Source organism: Triturus cristatus, chromosome 8 (genome assembly GCF_964204655.1).
Source record: "Triturus cristatus chromosome 8, aTriCri1.1, whole genome shotgun sequence".
Lineage (NCBI taxonomy): Eukaryota > Metazoa > Chordata > Amphibia > Caudata > Salamandridae > Triturus > Triturus cristatus.
In genome coordinates, this window is record NC_140591.1 from 182187345 (window position 1) to 182205128 (window position 17784).

At 45.8% G+C, this 17784-nt stretch overlaps 1 protein-coding gene across 3 annotated transcripts in view; it reads right to left on the reverse strand.

Annotated features, from left to right (window-relative positions):
* The window catches only part of LOC146801783 (E3 ubiquitin-protein ligase TTC3-like), a 1211260-nt gene that overhangs the window by 940546 nt on the left and 252930 nt on the right, over positions 1-17784 (reverse strand). For all 3 annotated transcript variants that reach the window (XM_085621275.1, XM_085621274.1, XM_085621273.1), the window contains exon 15: positions 12527-12584. In XM_085621275.1, the coding sequence (XP_085477401.1) occupies positions 12527-12584 (58 nt within the window). The remainder of the gene's footprint in view (positions 1-12526; positions 12585-17784) is intronic.

Below are 17784 nucleotides of genomic sequence, written 5' to 3' on the forward strand. Positions count from 1 at the left end.
CTTGTTGCAGTAGTGGGAGCACTTGTTGAAGAGTGATCATATGGAAATGATCTGAATTGATATACAGATTTAGGGGTCTGAGGTCGGGTATTGGTCTTAGAGTCCCGTCCTTTTTGGGGATTAGAAAGTAGAGGGAATATACCACTGTACCCTGATGTTGTAAGGGAACTGGTTCTATTGCGTGCTTTTGAAGCAATGAGAGAACCTCCTGTTTGAGGAGTGTAAGATGATATTGTGACATGGTACGCTGTTTGGGTGGTATATGCAGGGGGGTAGTTGTGAGTTCCAGGCAGTAACCATACTGGATAATTTGTCTTACCCACCTGTCTGTTGTGATGGAGTTCGAGACAGGTAGGAACTGTGTTAGTCTTCCTCCGACCGGAGTGGAATGGTCCGGGGGGAGTGGAGGAAAGTCACTGTTTTGTGGCAGGGGAGGTGAGAGTGTTATTATTACCTCGACCTCGCTCTTTGTTGTTGTTTCCTCTGTATCTGCCTCTAAAATATCCTCTACTGGGGGATGTGTGTGTGGCGGTTTTAAACGTAGAGGAGGCGTCCGTTCCAATATTTTTGGAGGCTCCTCTATAGAAGGAGCGCCGAAAGGACCCACATGGTTGGGGAGATTGTAATGCTCCCATGGACTTAGCCGTCTGTCTTTTTTCATTTTTTCCAGTGCAGCGTATACTGGTGGCCCAAAGAGCTGCTCCTGATTGAATGGCTGACTAAGTATGGTAGTTTGTACCTCTGGCTTAAAGCCTGAGATGCGTAGCCATGCATGTCATGGAAGGAGCACACTTGTGTTGATTGCTCTAGAGGCGTTGTCTGCGGCGTCAAGTGCGCATTTAATTGCTGCATTTGAAATGAGCTTTCCCTCCTGAATGAGGTCATTTGCCTGGGTTTTGTATTGGTCTGGCAGATGTTGTAAGAGAGTCTCTAATTGATCGTAGTGGGCCCTATCATAGCGTGCTAGTAGGGCTTGAGTGTTGGCAATTCGCCAGTGATTAGCGGCTTGTGCTGCTACTCTTTTGCCAGAGGCTTCTAATAGTTTGGATTCTTTGTCTGGGGGTGGTGTATCTCCTGTGGTTTGGGAGTTGGCGCGTTTCCGCGCATTGGAATCGACCAAAGAATCCAAAGGGAGTTGGCCCTTGATGTAGTTAGGGTCTTCAGGAGCAGGCCTATATTTCTTTTCAATTCGTGGGTTGAGAACCCTGGCACGAACGGGGTCTTTAAAGACTTAGGAGGCGTGTTTTATGACACCTTTAATCATGGGCAGGATTTGTACAGACTTTTGAGACTGTTCGAAAGTTTCTAATAAGAAGTCTTCCTCTGGTGCGTCTGAGTGCATTGTGATGCCGTGGTATATCGCTGCTCTATTTAATAATTGTCCAAACCCCAGGTGATTGTCAGGAGGCGATGGTTTTGAGGGATATGGCTGAGGGTCAGGCATATCTGGTAAGGGGAATGCCCAATCATCCAACGGTGTGGTGTCTGGATCCGTAAAGGGATCATTAGGATCACCCCCACCCCCTAGGTCATCATAATCATCTTGTGGTGGTGGTGTATGAGATGGAGAGGGTATATGTAATGGTGTAGGCAGAGGGGGTGGGATAGGAGGCAGTATAGGAAAGGAAGGAGGGATAGGGGAAGTAGAAGAGTCCTTCCTATTTACAGGAACTGGGGCAGGTGGTGTGTCCAGCTTCCGTTTTTTGCATGGCACCGCGGTGACATGTCCAGTCTTGGGGTTGATATAGATCTTTTTCTGCCTTGGGTCTGGATGAAAAAGTTCTTGTTCTTCAGGAACAGTCTTTGGTACCGAATTTTTCGGTTCCGATCGGGGTTTTGGTTGATCGGTAGCGATTTGGATTTAGGAGGCGTATGAGAGTAAATGTAAATGTCAAATGTGTATCTGTGGGCTTGGGAACCTTCGGTGCCGGTGTCTCTATTGGCCTTGGTGGTTTCGGTGCCGAGGGCTTCGGAGCCGATTTCGGTGCCGAGAAGTCTTTTGTCTTCGGTGCCGATGGTGCCGGTTGGACAATTACATGCGGTTTGCTCGGTCCCGAACTACCGGAAGGCTTATGTTTCTTCGGAGCCGAGCCCGGAGGTGGGGCTTCTGAAGGATGTTTTCGGTCTCGACTGTGGCCAGGAGGCGAAGTCTTGACTAATGCCTTTGGTTTTGGTGGGGTTGGGGCAGGGGCAGTGGTACTCACACGATGCCCAGGAGTGATGGGGTCGTCTGAGTCGTCTGCTTCGGAAATTATTTGCAGATCCTCGGAATCTTCTTCGGGGACATCGGGGCCTTCATCAAAGATGTCCTCTGGTTCCAGAGCTGGTCTCTGTGTGATGATGTGGCGTCGAGCCCTTCGATCCCGAATGGTCTTTTTGGATCGAAATGCTGCGCAGGCTGGACAGCTGGACTCGTCGTGTTCCGGTGATAGGCACAGGTTGCAGACTTTGTGGTGGTCACTGTGTGTAAATTTTGCTCCACACTGGGGGCATTTTTTGAACGGAGTCCTTTCCATGAGCCGTAGGCCTCACGGCGTGGATAGGCCCAGCGGGCCGCGTCGACTTCCGGAATCGAGCCGATGTAATCGATGTCGAGGATGAAGGTGGTTCGATGTTTTGTTGTGAAGTTTTTCGCTTCGAGAAGCTTGGAATTGATATTTCCAACCGGAGCGGAAAAGTTGCATCCGAACCCAATGGCGGAAAAAAACAATCTGAGGATGGAGTGGATGCCCATGCGCACTGTAGTCCAAGGGAGGAGTCACCGATCTCGTGACCAAAGACTTCTTCCGAAGACAACAACAACCTGCAAGCATCCGAGCCCGACACCAAATGGCGATCTACTATTCCAAGTGTGTGATCTGCAGCTCATATGCCTCGAACACGAATTTACTCAACTGTTTTCAGGAAATGTCCCAGTGCTGAATCTAGGATCCAGCCCTGTGTTAGCAAAAGTAATCTGAAAAGTAATTAATTGCATTTTTCTTAAAAAGCCCATTCATTCGAATGTACTATACCTGCTAAGTGTTGCAAACTGCTTACTTAATCTGTAACCAAAATCAGTACAAGTTATACTGCAATTTTGTACTGTGTTCATACAAGTAATTTACTACTGCAAAGTATTTATATGCTTACCTGTACCAGGCTTGCTTGGTTCTAGAAATAAAATAACAGTATATTTTTTATACAAAAACAATTGGCCTAGAGTTCAGTTCTTGAGTGAGTGAATTAATTTGCTGACTGAGTGTGTACATCAAATGCTTTACACTGTCCTCTGATACTGTCTTACTGCTCGACCAAGCTACCACTTTAGAGAGTAAGGTTCTATCTAACTTTAAACTCTGCCAAAACTCTGGAGACTCTTGGACTCTATACACACTGTACCTCACTTTGGTGCAGTATATATAGAGCCAGTTTTTTACAGAGAGTCCACAAGAGACCAACAGCTGATCAGATTTTCTGAATTACTTGGCATGATGTAATAAAATTTGAGACAACGTTTAATGTCCAAAGTGTGGAGAGACCTTTCAACTGGAGATTCCGGATTTAGAAAGAAAGTGCACAGTATAATAGGTTAATTGAGATGAAATTGCGATGGAACCTTGGGGATGAACTTTGGGTTTGTTCTGAGAAGCACATAATCATCAGTGCAGCGCGAGAAAGGTTCCCAAATTGTAGAAGCCGTATTTTCACTGACTCTTCTAGTAGTCGTGCGAGCCAAAAGTAGAGCGACCTTCCAGGTGAGAAATTTGAGATCTGTCCTGTGAATGAGCTCGAATGGCGGCTTCATAAGCTGCAAGAGAACCATATTGAGATGCCACTCTGGGGGAGGAGTCTTTCCTGGAGGGAAAGCTCTGAACAACCCATTCTTGAATTGTTTGACTATACTATTGAAACAGAGAGAGGGAGAATAAGTGGATCATGTGAATCTTGAAATTGCGGCCAGGTGAACTTTTACAGTTGCATGTACCAATCCTGAACTAGCCAGAGAGAGTAGGTATAGCAGAATTCATTCAGGTGCCGCTTCCAAGGGATGGAGATTAGATTGCTGACACCATAAGAAAAATCTGTTCGATTTGAATCTGAATATTTTGTTTGTTGATTCGCCCCTCGCTTTGGCCTGAATGTCTCTGCAGTCTGGAGAGAGATTTACATCCCGGAATTAATTGAATTCAGATGCCATGCATGTATTTGGAAAGAGATTGGTTACTTATGTTTCTTGTCAGAAGGGTGTGAATCCTGGGTTGGCGAATGGGATTTGTCTCAAAGAGCAGCAGGAACTCCATAAACTAATGCTGTCTAGACCATTTGGGAGCTACTCGAATGAGACTATAGGTTCTGTCTTCATCTTGGTGAGGATCCTTGATACGACAGGGAAGGGGGGGGGGGGGGGGGAAGCATATACATAAATCCTGGAACATCTCAATGAAAGGGCATTCCCCACCGACCAAGTTATGTTGTGGGCTGCCATCCAATTCCAAAGGTCTTGAGCCTCTTGAGAGAGAGTCGGAGACCTTGTCCCGCATCGCTTATTGATGTAAAAGATGCTGGTGAAATGGTTTGAACAGACCAGCACGGAGACTTCTACATGCACGTAAGGAAGGCTTGGAGAGTGAGAAAAATAGCCTTGAGCTCTCGATGATTGATGTGCATCAACTTCTGTAGTGAAGAAAATTTGCCTTGAATTTGCAGGTCCTGAAAATGGCCTCCCCAGCCTTCCATGGAGGCATCAGTTGTGATGATGTAATCTGGGATTGAAGTCAGGAATGTGAGGCCTTGTTAGAAATGAGATTGTTGTCACCACCATAATAGTGTCGCCTGCATCTTTGAGGTATTGCTGATCATATCTGTGAAGGAGCCCATCGATTGGACCCATTGGAACTGGAGCTCCTCCTGCAATGGCCTCGTTTTCAGCCATGCCAGCGAGGCCTGGTTTATTGCATAAGAGATCATACAGAGGAGAGACTTGAACATACCCACTGAAGTGGACCTTCTTTTTTAGATCTTTAGGACCAGGTTTGATAATCTTTGTTGTCTGTCTTGTGACACTAGCCTAGTTTCTGATAGTATCGAAGTTGGCACCCGAAAATATCCTTGTCTGACGTGGGATGGTTGAGGATTTTGGGTAATTTACTGTGAGGCCTTGTAGGAGAGTAGGATCTGCACTTATGTTGCGCCACTTTTTTTCTGATGTATACACTGGTTTCTGGCTATAGTCTGGCTGGGTCCCTGCTAATCAGGGCCCCAGTCTCTCTGTTCTCTCTAAACAACTTGGTGTGCATACTAGATGCACTAGTGATTGGATAATGTGGTACCGTATGATCCCCTAGTATGTGGTACCTTAGGTACCTAGGGCATAGGCACTTCACAGGCCTACCAGTGGCTGAAGCATGTATTATGCCACCCCTGGGAAGCAAACTCAATCTGACACCACAGGCCTGCTACTGCAGCCTGGGTGAGGTAGTGTTAGCACTCCTCACAGAGGTATAGGTTTCTATATCTCACCATACACACACACACATATAAACCTATCGGCCACCCCATGGCAGGCCCTATCAATCCTGGGGGCAGGGTGCTTGGTTTACTATGTGAGGGGGTGCCTCTGCATGAGCAGGGCCCCTCTGCAGCCGGCAGAGTCTATTCTCTGTGGCTGTTTGTGAATGCGGTTAAACCATATACTCTTAAGTGCATTATAACCCAACGGTAAATGCTAACTTTGGAATGACTGCATCAAAACATGTCGTGTTTGGTGTCAAACAACTTGGAATCATACCCCCACACCAGTAACTGGTGTGGGAGTATGATCCCACCCTTCTAGAGGGGACGACATGTACCAACTGTACAAAAACGACAAATCTGAAAGAGCCTTGGCATCACAAAATGGATGCCACTAGCACAGACACTGGGCTGCCCTCCTGCTGCTGACTGAAACTCGTAGTGGAGGAAGCCCAACAATAGGCATCCTGTCACAGGGAGGTGTCACCACCTTCCAGACAGGATTTAGTATATTGGAGCTGGGTGGGTGCACTTCTAGAGTGCTTTGAAGTCCTGCACTGGGGGAGCAATAGGATCCTCTGTGCATATGCCAGCTCAAACCGGTTCAGGGGCTACCTGTCCCTGCTCTGGCGCGAAACTGGACAAAGGGAAGTGGGTGTAACCACCCCCTACCCTGACCCTGACCCTCCCAGAGCAGTGGTCATAGAGCTAGTCCCTCCCCTATCTTCAGTATAAGATAGCAAACTTTGCCATTGCAAAACAGATAACCCTGGACGACGCTCTACAAAGAAGAATCCCGGCCCTTCGACGTTCCACTACCTTTGGAAGACAGAAGAATCTCCCTTGGAGTCAAGGAGTGACTCCCCTGCTTGGCAGGCACCAGAAACTCTAATCAACGGTCGCAAACTTTCCCGCTCCCGCCGGAGTTCGAAGTCCCTGCAGCCCCGGAAGTGGATTTCCTGACTTCTCGACGGCCATTGTGAGTCCCCAGCAAAGCTATGGCGAGTGGACCCCACGAGTGACGAGGAACAGCAATACCCGGGTACCGTGCACTATTGTCGAGTGCAACCCCTTCACGACGTTCTACGAACTTGTGCATTGGACCATTTGTGGCCCAAGCCTCCCGCAGGTTTTGCAGTGAAAATCAGAGGCCTACCCCTTCCCGAGTGACCGTGGGCTCCTGTGAAGCATTTCCTCAAGAGGCGATCACTTGCCCGTTGGCTTGTGGGTCCCCCGAAGACTTTCTTATCAACTAAAAGGGTTCCACTAGTTGCTCCAGGCCTGCCCTCACTCACCCTTGCTGGGTTAGTCCCCCAGACCTTGCTGGTCTGCAACGCTGACAATCTTCACTTTCCACAAGACTTGCAGTTGCCAAGGCTTGTTGACTCCAATCCGGTTGCCGACACCGCAATCAGCTGCAGACGTCGTGGGACACTCCAAATCCAGCTGCTGGTCATCGTCGATCTCTCCTGGACCTCATGAGCGAAGAGTCAAAACACCATCGACGACCTGAAATCACCCGACATCCATGGTCAGCCATCTTCCTGGCCACCGGTCACTGGCAAGTGACTTTGAACACTGTCCCTTCAATTTTCAGGTCATCTCCATCTTGAATCCACCCTTGGATTCCACCGGACACTTCTTCAGTCGACGCAAGCAGCAAGTCTTCTTTGGTCTCCATAGAAAACAGCGACTCGACCCGACACCAAAAGACACCTATGCACCCGGCTTCCCTGGGTGAGTTAACTTGTGCACTCCAGTGCCCTAGTGCGTGTTGGCCCTCGAAATACTTACCTTGTAAATCAAACCGCAACTTGCTCCATTGTAATCAATAGGGAACCTGCGGCTGTGTTCACACACTGCATGCGTCTCCCGTGGGCCTGTTACTTACCTGCTAACACTGCAGTAGTGAAGCCCCAGTGATTCCCCAGGCCCTAGGCCTTATCATTTTGCAAGTCGACATTCTTAACCCATTTTTTTAGTATATGGTCTGGTACGCCCCTAGGGCTCCAGCCATATTTGTGCTTAACTTATTGTGAAACGTTGATATTTGAATGTGTTCCTGGCTTCTAATCTCATAAAGAGATTAGTAGAGTGTGTCTAGAAATAAATACATATATATTTGATATATATACCTGTGTGGTGTCCTTTCATTTGGTAATTCAAAAGATAAGGTAAAACAAGCTGCTTTACATTCCTCAGAGACTTAGCCTGAAGGCTGCTCCCCACAGCTACCACTAGGATAGCTTTCTTTAAAAGGTTGTCTTAATCCTGTCTACCATAAGAGTCGAATTGGACTGGTGCAAGGTGGCCACTAGAACTAGTGACCAGCATATGCCAGGCCAACTTCTCACAGGCATAACCTGTGAAAAAGTGAAAGGCAGGCCGTGGTAGTCCTGGAGGCTTGTTGCGTTGTTGAGGTTTTTAGAAGACAGCCATCTAGGTTGGGGAATACCTGATGACCTTGCTTGTGAAGGGTGGCTGCTACCGGGACAAAACATTTTGTGAAAATTTGAGTAGCGGGCTTGAGTCCAAAGGGAAGGACCCTGAAATTGTTATGGGTAACGGCTATGGTAAAACAGAGATACTTGTGATGGTTTGGATATATGGGAATGAGAAAGTAAGCATCTTGAAAATCTAGGGAGGTCACGTAGTCTCCGCTGTTTAATAGGTGGAGAATGTCGGAAAGAATCATACGAAAAGATTGTTTGCAGAGAAATTTGTTCTGTCTCCTGAGGTCCAGGATATGTCTCCACTCTTCTGATTTCTTTTGAATAAGAAAAGAAAATGGGAGTAGATTCCCATGCCCTTTTGAGAACAAGGAACACTTTCTATGTCACCCTTGGCAATCATTATTAGAGCTTCTTTCCTCAGTAAGTGAAGAGAAGGTGGGTGTGCTCCTTTTAGAGGACTGTTTGGTGGTCTCAGCACTAACTCTAGGGTATGCCCGTAGATAAGTCCAACACCCATTTGTCTGAAGTTATCTCCTTTCATTGGGGGAGGTAGTTGGAGATTTTACTGCTCACATGGGTGGAAGGAGAGGATGCTACTGGTACCCGGTCCAGGTCACTGTTTGCAGCCGGTATCGCGACAATAGGGGAGGTTGCTTTCTGCATGGGCCTTGCTTGGTGTAGGCTAATGAAGGTGGCTGGCCGTAGGCTGTATGGTAAGTAGGCCTATATTGGGATTGAGACTGATAACGTTGAGGTTGCTGATAGCCACTTCTAAAGGTTGAGAAACCTTACACTTGTCGGGCTCCTCGAAAGGGCAACTTCTTGAACTGGAGCATGCCAAGAGATCTGGCGGTGTCCGTGTCTGTCTTTATGGCTAATAAGGAGTCCTCAAAATATTTCCCAATTAAAGTTTTGCCATCATAGGCCAGGTCTAGTACCTTTGATTGGACTTCCGGCCTAAATGACGCAGCCTTCAGCCATCCGTCATGCCTTAAAACCGAAGCTACGGCCAACTGATGAAAGCCTGTAGAGGCGATGTCGAGAGCACAGTTGATTTCCAAGGAAGTGTGTTCACCGTCCTGTAAAACTTTCTTTGCCTGCGCCTTCAATAATCAAATCAAGCAGGCTGCTTACATCTTACCTCATCTGTGGGCCATATCACTCCAGGATCGCTAGTGAGTTGGCTGCTCGAATGGTGATGGCAGACATGAGGGAGAATCTCTTACCTATATTGTCCCAGCGCCCTCTTTGTCTGGTGTTGCCAATATTGGTGCAGAAGGATTTTTGGAGGGCCTTTGTCCCGCTTGAGAGATGACAGAATCAAACTTGGGATGACTAATGAGGCAAGCAGGGGACTCATCAGTGGCCTTGTATTATGTGTCGAGGCGAGGTGGTACTGGTGCTACCGTAGCAGGTTATTTCATGATTTTTATCCCCTCACTCCAGATAAAGTCTATAATGGGGATGGCTCTTAAAGACTTTCTGGAGTCAGCAGGATGAGGTGGCGGAGGGGATGGAGTAGCGGCCAGGTAATCATTCCAATCATCTGGTGCTTGTTGAGGATCTCCCTCTCCAGGCTGCGACAGACTGGAAAACATGAGCTCAGTGTTCTCTTCGTAAGGATGTACTGGGATGACAGAACATTTCCAGAGGCTGGGAGAAAATGCGCAGATCAACATTCTCAGGACACTCACATTGCTGCTTTTGTGCGCTTTAGTGAGGAAGGGTTTAGATAGACCGAGTCTGTAAAGACGTTGCTTGTAACCTGCCCATTTCACAGTGTTTACGTCTTTGCTGTGACATGCCATTAGGCTTCTGCAGGTGCAGCGTTCCAGGCATATAAAAGATCAAGTAAAGGCAGGCTTTCTTCCATGGAATATAGCATTATAGCATGACAGTAGAGCCTTTTCTGTATTATTGGAAATAACAATTTGTTTTTATGTAGAATTTCGCAGTGAAATTCTACGTGTCTAGGCTCTAGTAAATAAAGGTTTTACCTTTCTCCAATTTACCAGCCTCGGAAGGATGGGAGATTGGTTTGATCTTTAACTGTATGAATACTCCCATATACCATCAGGGTGATATTAAGGATAGTGTGCAATGTTCCACTCTGAACGATGAAGTACTCTCAGCTGGGGGCGCCAGGCATAGACTGGGCTAGCATTCCCTATGACTTTGAATGCGATGTTCCCAATGCAAGCACCAACTTCCATTGGTCTTTCTCTCTCTGTTCCTGTCCTGCTTTCTCTGTTCCTGTCCTGCTCTCTCTGTTCCTGTCCTGTCTTTCTCTGTTCCTGCATTTTTCTCCATCTATTCCGGTCTTTATCTCTCTAGTCCTGTATTTCTCTCTCTGTTTCTGTATTTTTCTCTCTCTATTCCTGTCTTTTTCTCTCTCTGTTCCAGTCTTTCTCTCTCTCTATTGCTGTCTTTCTCTCTGTTCCTGTCTTTTTCTCTCTTCCTGTGTCTTTTCCACGCTTTCTCTTTTTTCCGGCTGCCATATACCCCGGGAACTGTGGACAGAGGCACCGGTCGTCTCTGTTCCTGTCCTGCCTTTCTCTCTCTGTTCCTGCCTTTCTCTCTCTGTTCCTGTCCTGCCTTTCTCTCTCTGTTCCTATCTTTTTTTCTCTCTCTGTTCCTGTCTTTCTCTCCCTGTTCCTGCATTTTTCTCTATCTATTCCTGTCTTTCTCTCTCTTTTCCTGTCTTTCTCTCTCTGTTCCTGCCTTTCTCACTCTGTTCCTGCCTTTCTCACTCTGTTCCTGCCTTTCTCACTCTGTTCCTGCCTTTCTCACTCTGTTCCTGCCTTTCTCACTCTGTTCCTGTCTTTCTCACTCTGTTCCTGTCTTTCTCACTCTGTTCCTGTCTTTCTCACTCTGTTCCTGTCTTTCTCACTCTGTTCCTGTCTTTCTCTCTCTCTATTCCTGTCTTTCTCTCTCTCCATTCCTGTCTTTCTCTCTCTATTCCTGTCTTTCTCTTTCTATTCCCGTCTTTCACTCGCTCTCTGTTCCCGTCTTTCTCTCTCTATTCCAGTCTTTCTCTATTCCGGTCTTTCTCTCTGTTCCCGTTTCTTTTTCTCTCTTCCTGTGTCTTTTCCACGCTTTCTCTTTTTGCCGGCTGCCATATACCCCAGGGAGCCGTGGACAGAGGCACCGGTCGCCGACCTTCAAAAACTGGCCTCCAGTGACCCACACTCCACCCCACTCACACCCGCCTGCCGGGAAATGCCTGCTGAAATAAATGGCCAATCCGTACTCGGCGATTGTGCCTCATAAGTGCACTCAGATGTTTAGCCTGGAACTGGGCTCGGCCCACAATGTGAAAAGTGTTTTGACCGCGAACAAGGACGTTTAATTAGGTTGTTTCAGTAGCAATCGCTAGGGATGCAGCTGTGGGGAAAGTGGCACGTTATGATCTATAAAAGCTTGCAAAAGAGAAGTTCGCAGTACAGGCACGGGTGCGCAGGCCATGGTTTGGGGTGAGGGGCAGGAGAGGTGGAGGGAAGAAGAAAATTGGGTGGAGGTTTAAGCTAATCAGTTATTCCTCATTACTTTGCTTTGAATTTTGCAATTTGATATATTGACCACCTTTCTATATTGCACATATTAGGACCACGCTATTGACTCCTCAATCTACTACTCAATGGTTGGAACATTTCAAGCAGCATCTTTGCGGCATGCGATTAACGCATCAGCAGAAGCTCCCCTCGGGGTACCAGTCACAGAGAGCAGCTGACGAGACAGCCAAGTCCCAGGAAAGTGAGGCTCATGGAATGGAATGTGAGTGCTGCACCAACGAGACGAGAGCAGTGTGCGTGCCTGTGAGTGCTGAAGAACACAGAGTAGAGCGTGCCGCCGAGCTAAACGGTTTTGAGACAGTGACCGTCACGGCACTGAGGCAGGAAAGCAAAGTCCGTATGTATCGGAGCGGGAGACAGCGTGAAGTAGCCTCAAGGAAGAGAGAGCGGAGGACCCTTGTAACACTCTAACGTGACAGCAAAGAGGTGCCTGCAACGTGTTACTATGAAGAAGGGGGCACTTCCAGAGCAGGCTTAAGCTACGTACACTAGGTATGGGCAAAGGAAGTAGGGGGGTTGCAGCACCTCAAAAATAAGGTTCGGGGGTCAGAAAATGCTGGAACAATAACAAGCATTTGCAATGCAATTGGTCTCGCATTTTCGCAACTTTAAGCTATTTACATTTTAAATAACAATACATTTTATTTATGTTTTGGTTTTTAAAACATAAATAAAAGGCATTGTCATTTACAACGCCAATAGCTCAAACTCTCACAAGGTCGAGACCTATTGCATTACAAATGCTTGTTTATAAAGGACATAGATAGGCTCCTAAAATGACTGTGCATTGCCATTAGAGCCAATGATACTATTACATACTGATTTCCTATGGTACCATGGGACTCCCACTCTGAAGATGGAGAATGATTCAAGGATATGAAACAATAAAAAATACAAACCTGGAGAAATGAAGATATCTTTAAACGTTTACATACATACATACATACATAAATAAAACACAAACAAATTACTATGAAGGACATTAAGATATTGAAAATGCTACTGTACCTGTAGGAACCTCAGAAGGTATTTTTGTATTTTCTGTGTCTGAATGAACAAAGGACTCCTAGTAAAATAAAACGGGTGTTTTACATAAACTACAAAATTACAAAGCATGTCACTAAACCAGTGCACATCAAAACCATAGTGTTAAAAACTAAAAATATAATTTAAAGTATCTCATATAAATCATTATTTTATCCCCTAAATCATTATTTTATCCCCTACAAGCCTCCCGAAACTGATACAAAGGCTTCAGCTCAATTACCATCAACAAATGGGATCCACCTAAGAAGTCAAGATTGCAATTTGGAGATAAAGTGGTTTCTGTCACAGAGAATGTTTTTTTTCTTCTAAAAATCCTCATATATGCACTTGAAACCAAGCTGTCGGAGACACATTGCCACAGCATCCACTCTTGGCCTTCGATCATGTGGTTTCAGCCTAGCTTACTGACTTCAAAGAGCACATTGGGCACCCTTTAGTATAACCACACCAAGTCACTGACTTTTGCCCATCTAGTCTCTAAAGTAAATCAATGACCTGATTGGCAGCATTTCTTTCAACAAAATACTGTATTAATAAAACCATTGACTTGTGCATTTTATGATGTTACATTTTTCAACCGTTTTAACCAATGAATGTTACATTCATGTAATTAAACCTCACAAGGCCAAATCAATACACTGCTCCAACAAAACTCTACTAACCGAGCAGAAGATGCACATGGGGATAGTGTTACTATTGTTTGATTTAATGCCAATGTTTATAATGATACATGCACACATAAGAACCAAATTGTATCACTATTATCAAATTCGCTCGTCATGAACTCTCCATCAACCACAACTCAGAAACACATGGTTAGGAAGGCTCTGTGATCGAAGCCTGAGGCTACTGATTGACAGGTCACAGGTGGGGTGGCACGTAGCCAGCAGACAAACGCGTGAACAGGAGGCTCAGATCCATGCCCAAGATAAGCGCACCAACACCACAATGGTCCAGGGAAACTGGCCCCAATAAAGAATGACCAAAGGAGTGCGTGCATTCCCAAAGCACCATAAAGTCAGATGCCACATGAAGTTAGGAACACACAGCCAATCAGGTCACAGCGCACACAGTACATGCAGTGATCACGCGCTCCACATGCCTGACATCTGGACGAGTTACCCACTGGCCCACACTGTGTTTACACATGGTCGAGGCCCACCTACAATTGTCATCAGGTGCCTTATTTATGACTCCACAGGCAAGGCCCGCATTCTTTTATCTAAAAAGGATTTCCGGAATTACTTTATGATACCCAAAGAAATGTATAAAACCCTGTTCAGATTTATTTTACTTTGAGACTGTCCTCAGACCAGTTTCTGTAACTGTGCTCCCGGCCGGAAGTGTTTAATTAAACCAACTGTTCCCGTTTTGCCAAACGCCGCTTGTCTTTTGTTTTTTTCAAGGTAAATTCGAGCAACATTAGGGTAGTAAGTTAAAAATACAAATCGACCAAATCCTGAATTGTATGCCATGCTTTTGTTTTATTACATCTGTTTCCTTTATACGCAACTGAGTGTTCGCTACAAACAAGTGCATGAATTCTCATCCCCTACACTTCTTATTATTTAAGTTAGATACAAAAGTTTCCCTTCACTGGGGCACCCTGTGAGGTTCCTAGCCGTGGCCACACAAGTTGGTTTGACCTAGATGCTGCCCCTTTATTCTGGGGCGCAATGGTTAAAATCGTTAGACCTCCTGTGTAAGGTTTGAACTACTTACTTCTAGGTTATGGTTTGTGTTTCTCCTTATATGTTTTTACAAACAAATTCCTTAATGGAAAGCGGGTGTGTGGGGAGGGAGGAGGTAGATTAGTGGAAAATTACAGAGGTTCAGGGTTAATTGCTTTTTTTATGTGTTGGAACCGTGGGGCGAATGATGAATAGTAATCCCAAAGCCCATAATGTCCACGATAAACCGAAATATACACTGTGGCGACAATGTCCAACTTTTCGATGGCTGACATTAACAAACTTAAGAAGAATGCCCAGGGTTTGAGCAATAATAAAATGGGTTCATGACATAGGATGTGATAAGGTACTACTATGAACCACGCCTTAAATCATTCTGGTTTCCTTGATAATCCAATTACCATGCAATGAACAAGACTAAGATGCATCAATCCTACTGTGAAGAGATTTTCTGTTTCAATTTGGCTCCCTTTTTCAACACCGGAAGGGTAGGATAATTGGTATTTGAAGTGACTGGCAAGATAAATAACTTACTATTTTATTTTTTTTATATGGTCCAAATGTGTTCTCATGATTATTGTTCCCTCAAGTCGACTATTATTACAAGGGCTATTAATTATAGGTGGCAACTTCAACACAAATTTGAACAAAACTTAACACAGATCTAGCTCAAGGAATGCTACATATGCAACACCTCAGGTACTATCAGAAGGTATCAGAAGGGATTGAATCACTGGGCCTCATTGAGGCCTGGCATTTATTACATGGGTAAAAGATTACACCTTTTATTCCCATGTCCATAAAATGCACTAGAGGATAGACTTCTTTCTACACTAACAGGCTGGCCTATGGGAAAGACAAAGAACTGGATCTGTCTACTCTGACTATTCGGCTGTAGTGTGGTCTCAGGGCATAGAGGTGCCCAGTCCGCCTGCCAATCGGCCATGGGACTAGCGTATACTTCGATTGGGGGTAAGTCTGCCTATATGGGCAATACAGGCTTGAACACTAAGCAAACTATGTGTTGTGTTGTCTGTCTGTCCATATGTGTAGAATTGACCCTGCATTGTTTTTTCTTCCTCAAACTGTCTTTATTAGTTTTTTGGGCATATAGCGTAAGCAGTTCAACATGACATTTCAAAACCACCTTCAAAGATCTTTGTCATAATACAGATCAGTGTCAGATATAGGGGTTACATACATCGATTTTCCTTTCAACCAACGTTGTCCTGCAGCTATTTACAGAAATACTATGATGGAGCACAATATAACTCCCCCACCAACTTGACTGAAACAGGGGACAAACTTAAGAAAGGAAGAGAAAATGGTATCTACAGTGCAGTAGAAGTATGGCTTAATATACGGCGGTTAGGGGTAGGAGCCATGAACCGTTGTCGCTGTGTGGCCCAAGCAGCTGGACCGGAGGGGTAACGCCAAAGGGGAAGTCTCAAGTCTGGAACAGGTGGAGTGCCCTTGTGCGCGTAGAGCAGGAAAATAGGGGGAGACCCAAGGACAGACCTCCACCAGCGGTCCCAATATGTAATCAAAGCCCTTACGGGAGCCCATGAGTTTGTCTGTTAGGCATTCCGTGGTAAGACTCTGCCAAAGGGGAGCGTGCCACTGAGACATGCAGGGGGCTGTTTGCTTCCTCCAGGCAGCTGCCAGGGACATCTTGGCTGCCCCTAAGCAGAGCCATAAAATGGACCATTCCCAACTGTTTGAAGTTTAAGAGAGGGTCCAAGCAGGATGAAGTCAGGTGTTCGAGGTAAGGGGTAACCCAAGGTGTCTCATCTGACCTAGTAACTCATTCCCATAGGGTTGAATCTTGGGAAAATCCCACCATATGTGGCAGAAATCGACCAGGAGACCAGGACCCCTCCAGCGTCTGTCGGATTTTTCGGATATATTTTGTGGAGCTTAGCATGGGGTAGATACCAGTCAAAGTATTTAATAGTGGGATTCTCTTGAGCCTCACGATCTATTAAACCTTGGGATGTATCTCCATAGCTTCCGCCATTGCTCTATAGAAATAGGCTTCTCCAGAATCTGGTCTCCAGAGGCCTTTACATCTCAAAGTAGGTGTAGAGGCCAGGAAAAATACAGGAACGAGATACTTCCCCTGGAGCCCCCCTGTTTGCGCACAAATGTCTCTATTGGAAGCAAGTCTCTTGTGGCTGCCCGTTGAACCTCAGGTTGTGTTACCCAGTGTTTGACATTGGATGTAGTGGAACAGCTCTGTAGTGAGTAGATTGAAGTGATTGTGGTAGTTATTTAATGCAAGTATGTCCCACTCATGAAACAAATCGGAAATGGTGAGACACCCTCCCAAATCAAAGGGGGTTGGGACTTGTGCAGGCAGAAACGCTTTGTTGAAATGAATAGGGGTTAGTGGGGAAGGAAAGGCCATTAAGCCGTGCCGGCGAGTAACCTCGTCCCAGGTTTGCAGCTTGGTTCTAGATGGTGTTCACTTAGGTAGGCTTTAGGTGGACGAGTATCTCTAGATTTCTGTAGGACATCCGAAAACATTCTCCCCATGATCGCCTTGTCCATGTGGAGCCATTGTTTGTCCGATTCCCTCAAGGACCACTCAGTGAATACTCCGAGTTGAGCCACTTTATAATTGTGGGGGAAATTTAGAAGTGCCAAAATACCTTCTGTTTTGGGGAGAGTCAAGAGTTTGAGGAGGAAGGCTCTGTGATTCTGTGGTGGTGAGGATGGAACTAAAGAATGGTCTGTGAACTTTGTAAGTCCCTGAAAGAAATATAAAATCTGTGGCAGAACCGTAATTTTTAAAGCGCTTCTACGACCTAGCCAGGCTAAGTAGAGTGGGGCCCATTTCTTAATTCTTGTTGCAATTGACGAAGAAGTAGAGAATAGTTAGCCCTGTAAAAATCATCCACCTGGGGTGTAATTTTTATACCCAGGTATGTGATCTCCTTTCTCACCAGACTGAGGGGTGTTTTGGAAGCTAATCCCTCTAACTCCCCAGCTGGAACCGTCAGACTGAGTAGGAAAGATTTAGTAAGATGTACCTTAAATCCTGCCACTGGCTTGAACTCCTGTAGCTCCGTCTGCAGAGTTGTAAGAGATGTTTGAGGAGAGGCTAAGTTTAAGAGCACGTCTTCTGCAAATAGTGACATTCTGCGATTGATCGACCCAAAGGAAATACCCTGGATGAGAGGTGAAGCCCATATTCTCGCTCCTCAGGGTTCCATGCTTAGGGCAAATAAAAGGGAAAGAGGGGGCATCCCTGTCGTGTGCCCCGTCCCAGCTAAAAATAATCAGACTGTCCCATTAGTGAGGACTCTCGAGCGAGGGTGGGCATAAGTGGCTTGAATCTGTGTAATTAATTTATCCCCAAAACCAAAGTGTTGCAGTGTGTGGAAAAGGAAGGCCCAATCCACATGGTTGAAAGCCTTCTCAGAGTCTGATGTCAATAGCACTGTGGGTATCTTTTTCCAGGTGGCTTTTTCTAATAAATGGGCCACTCACCGAAGATAATCATGCATCTGTCGCCCTTTAATAAAA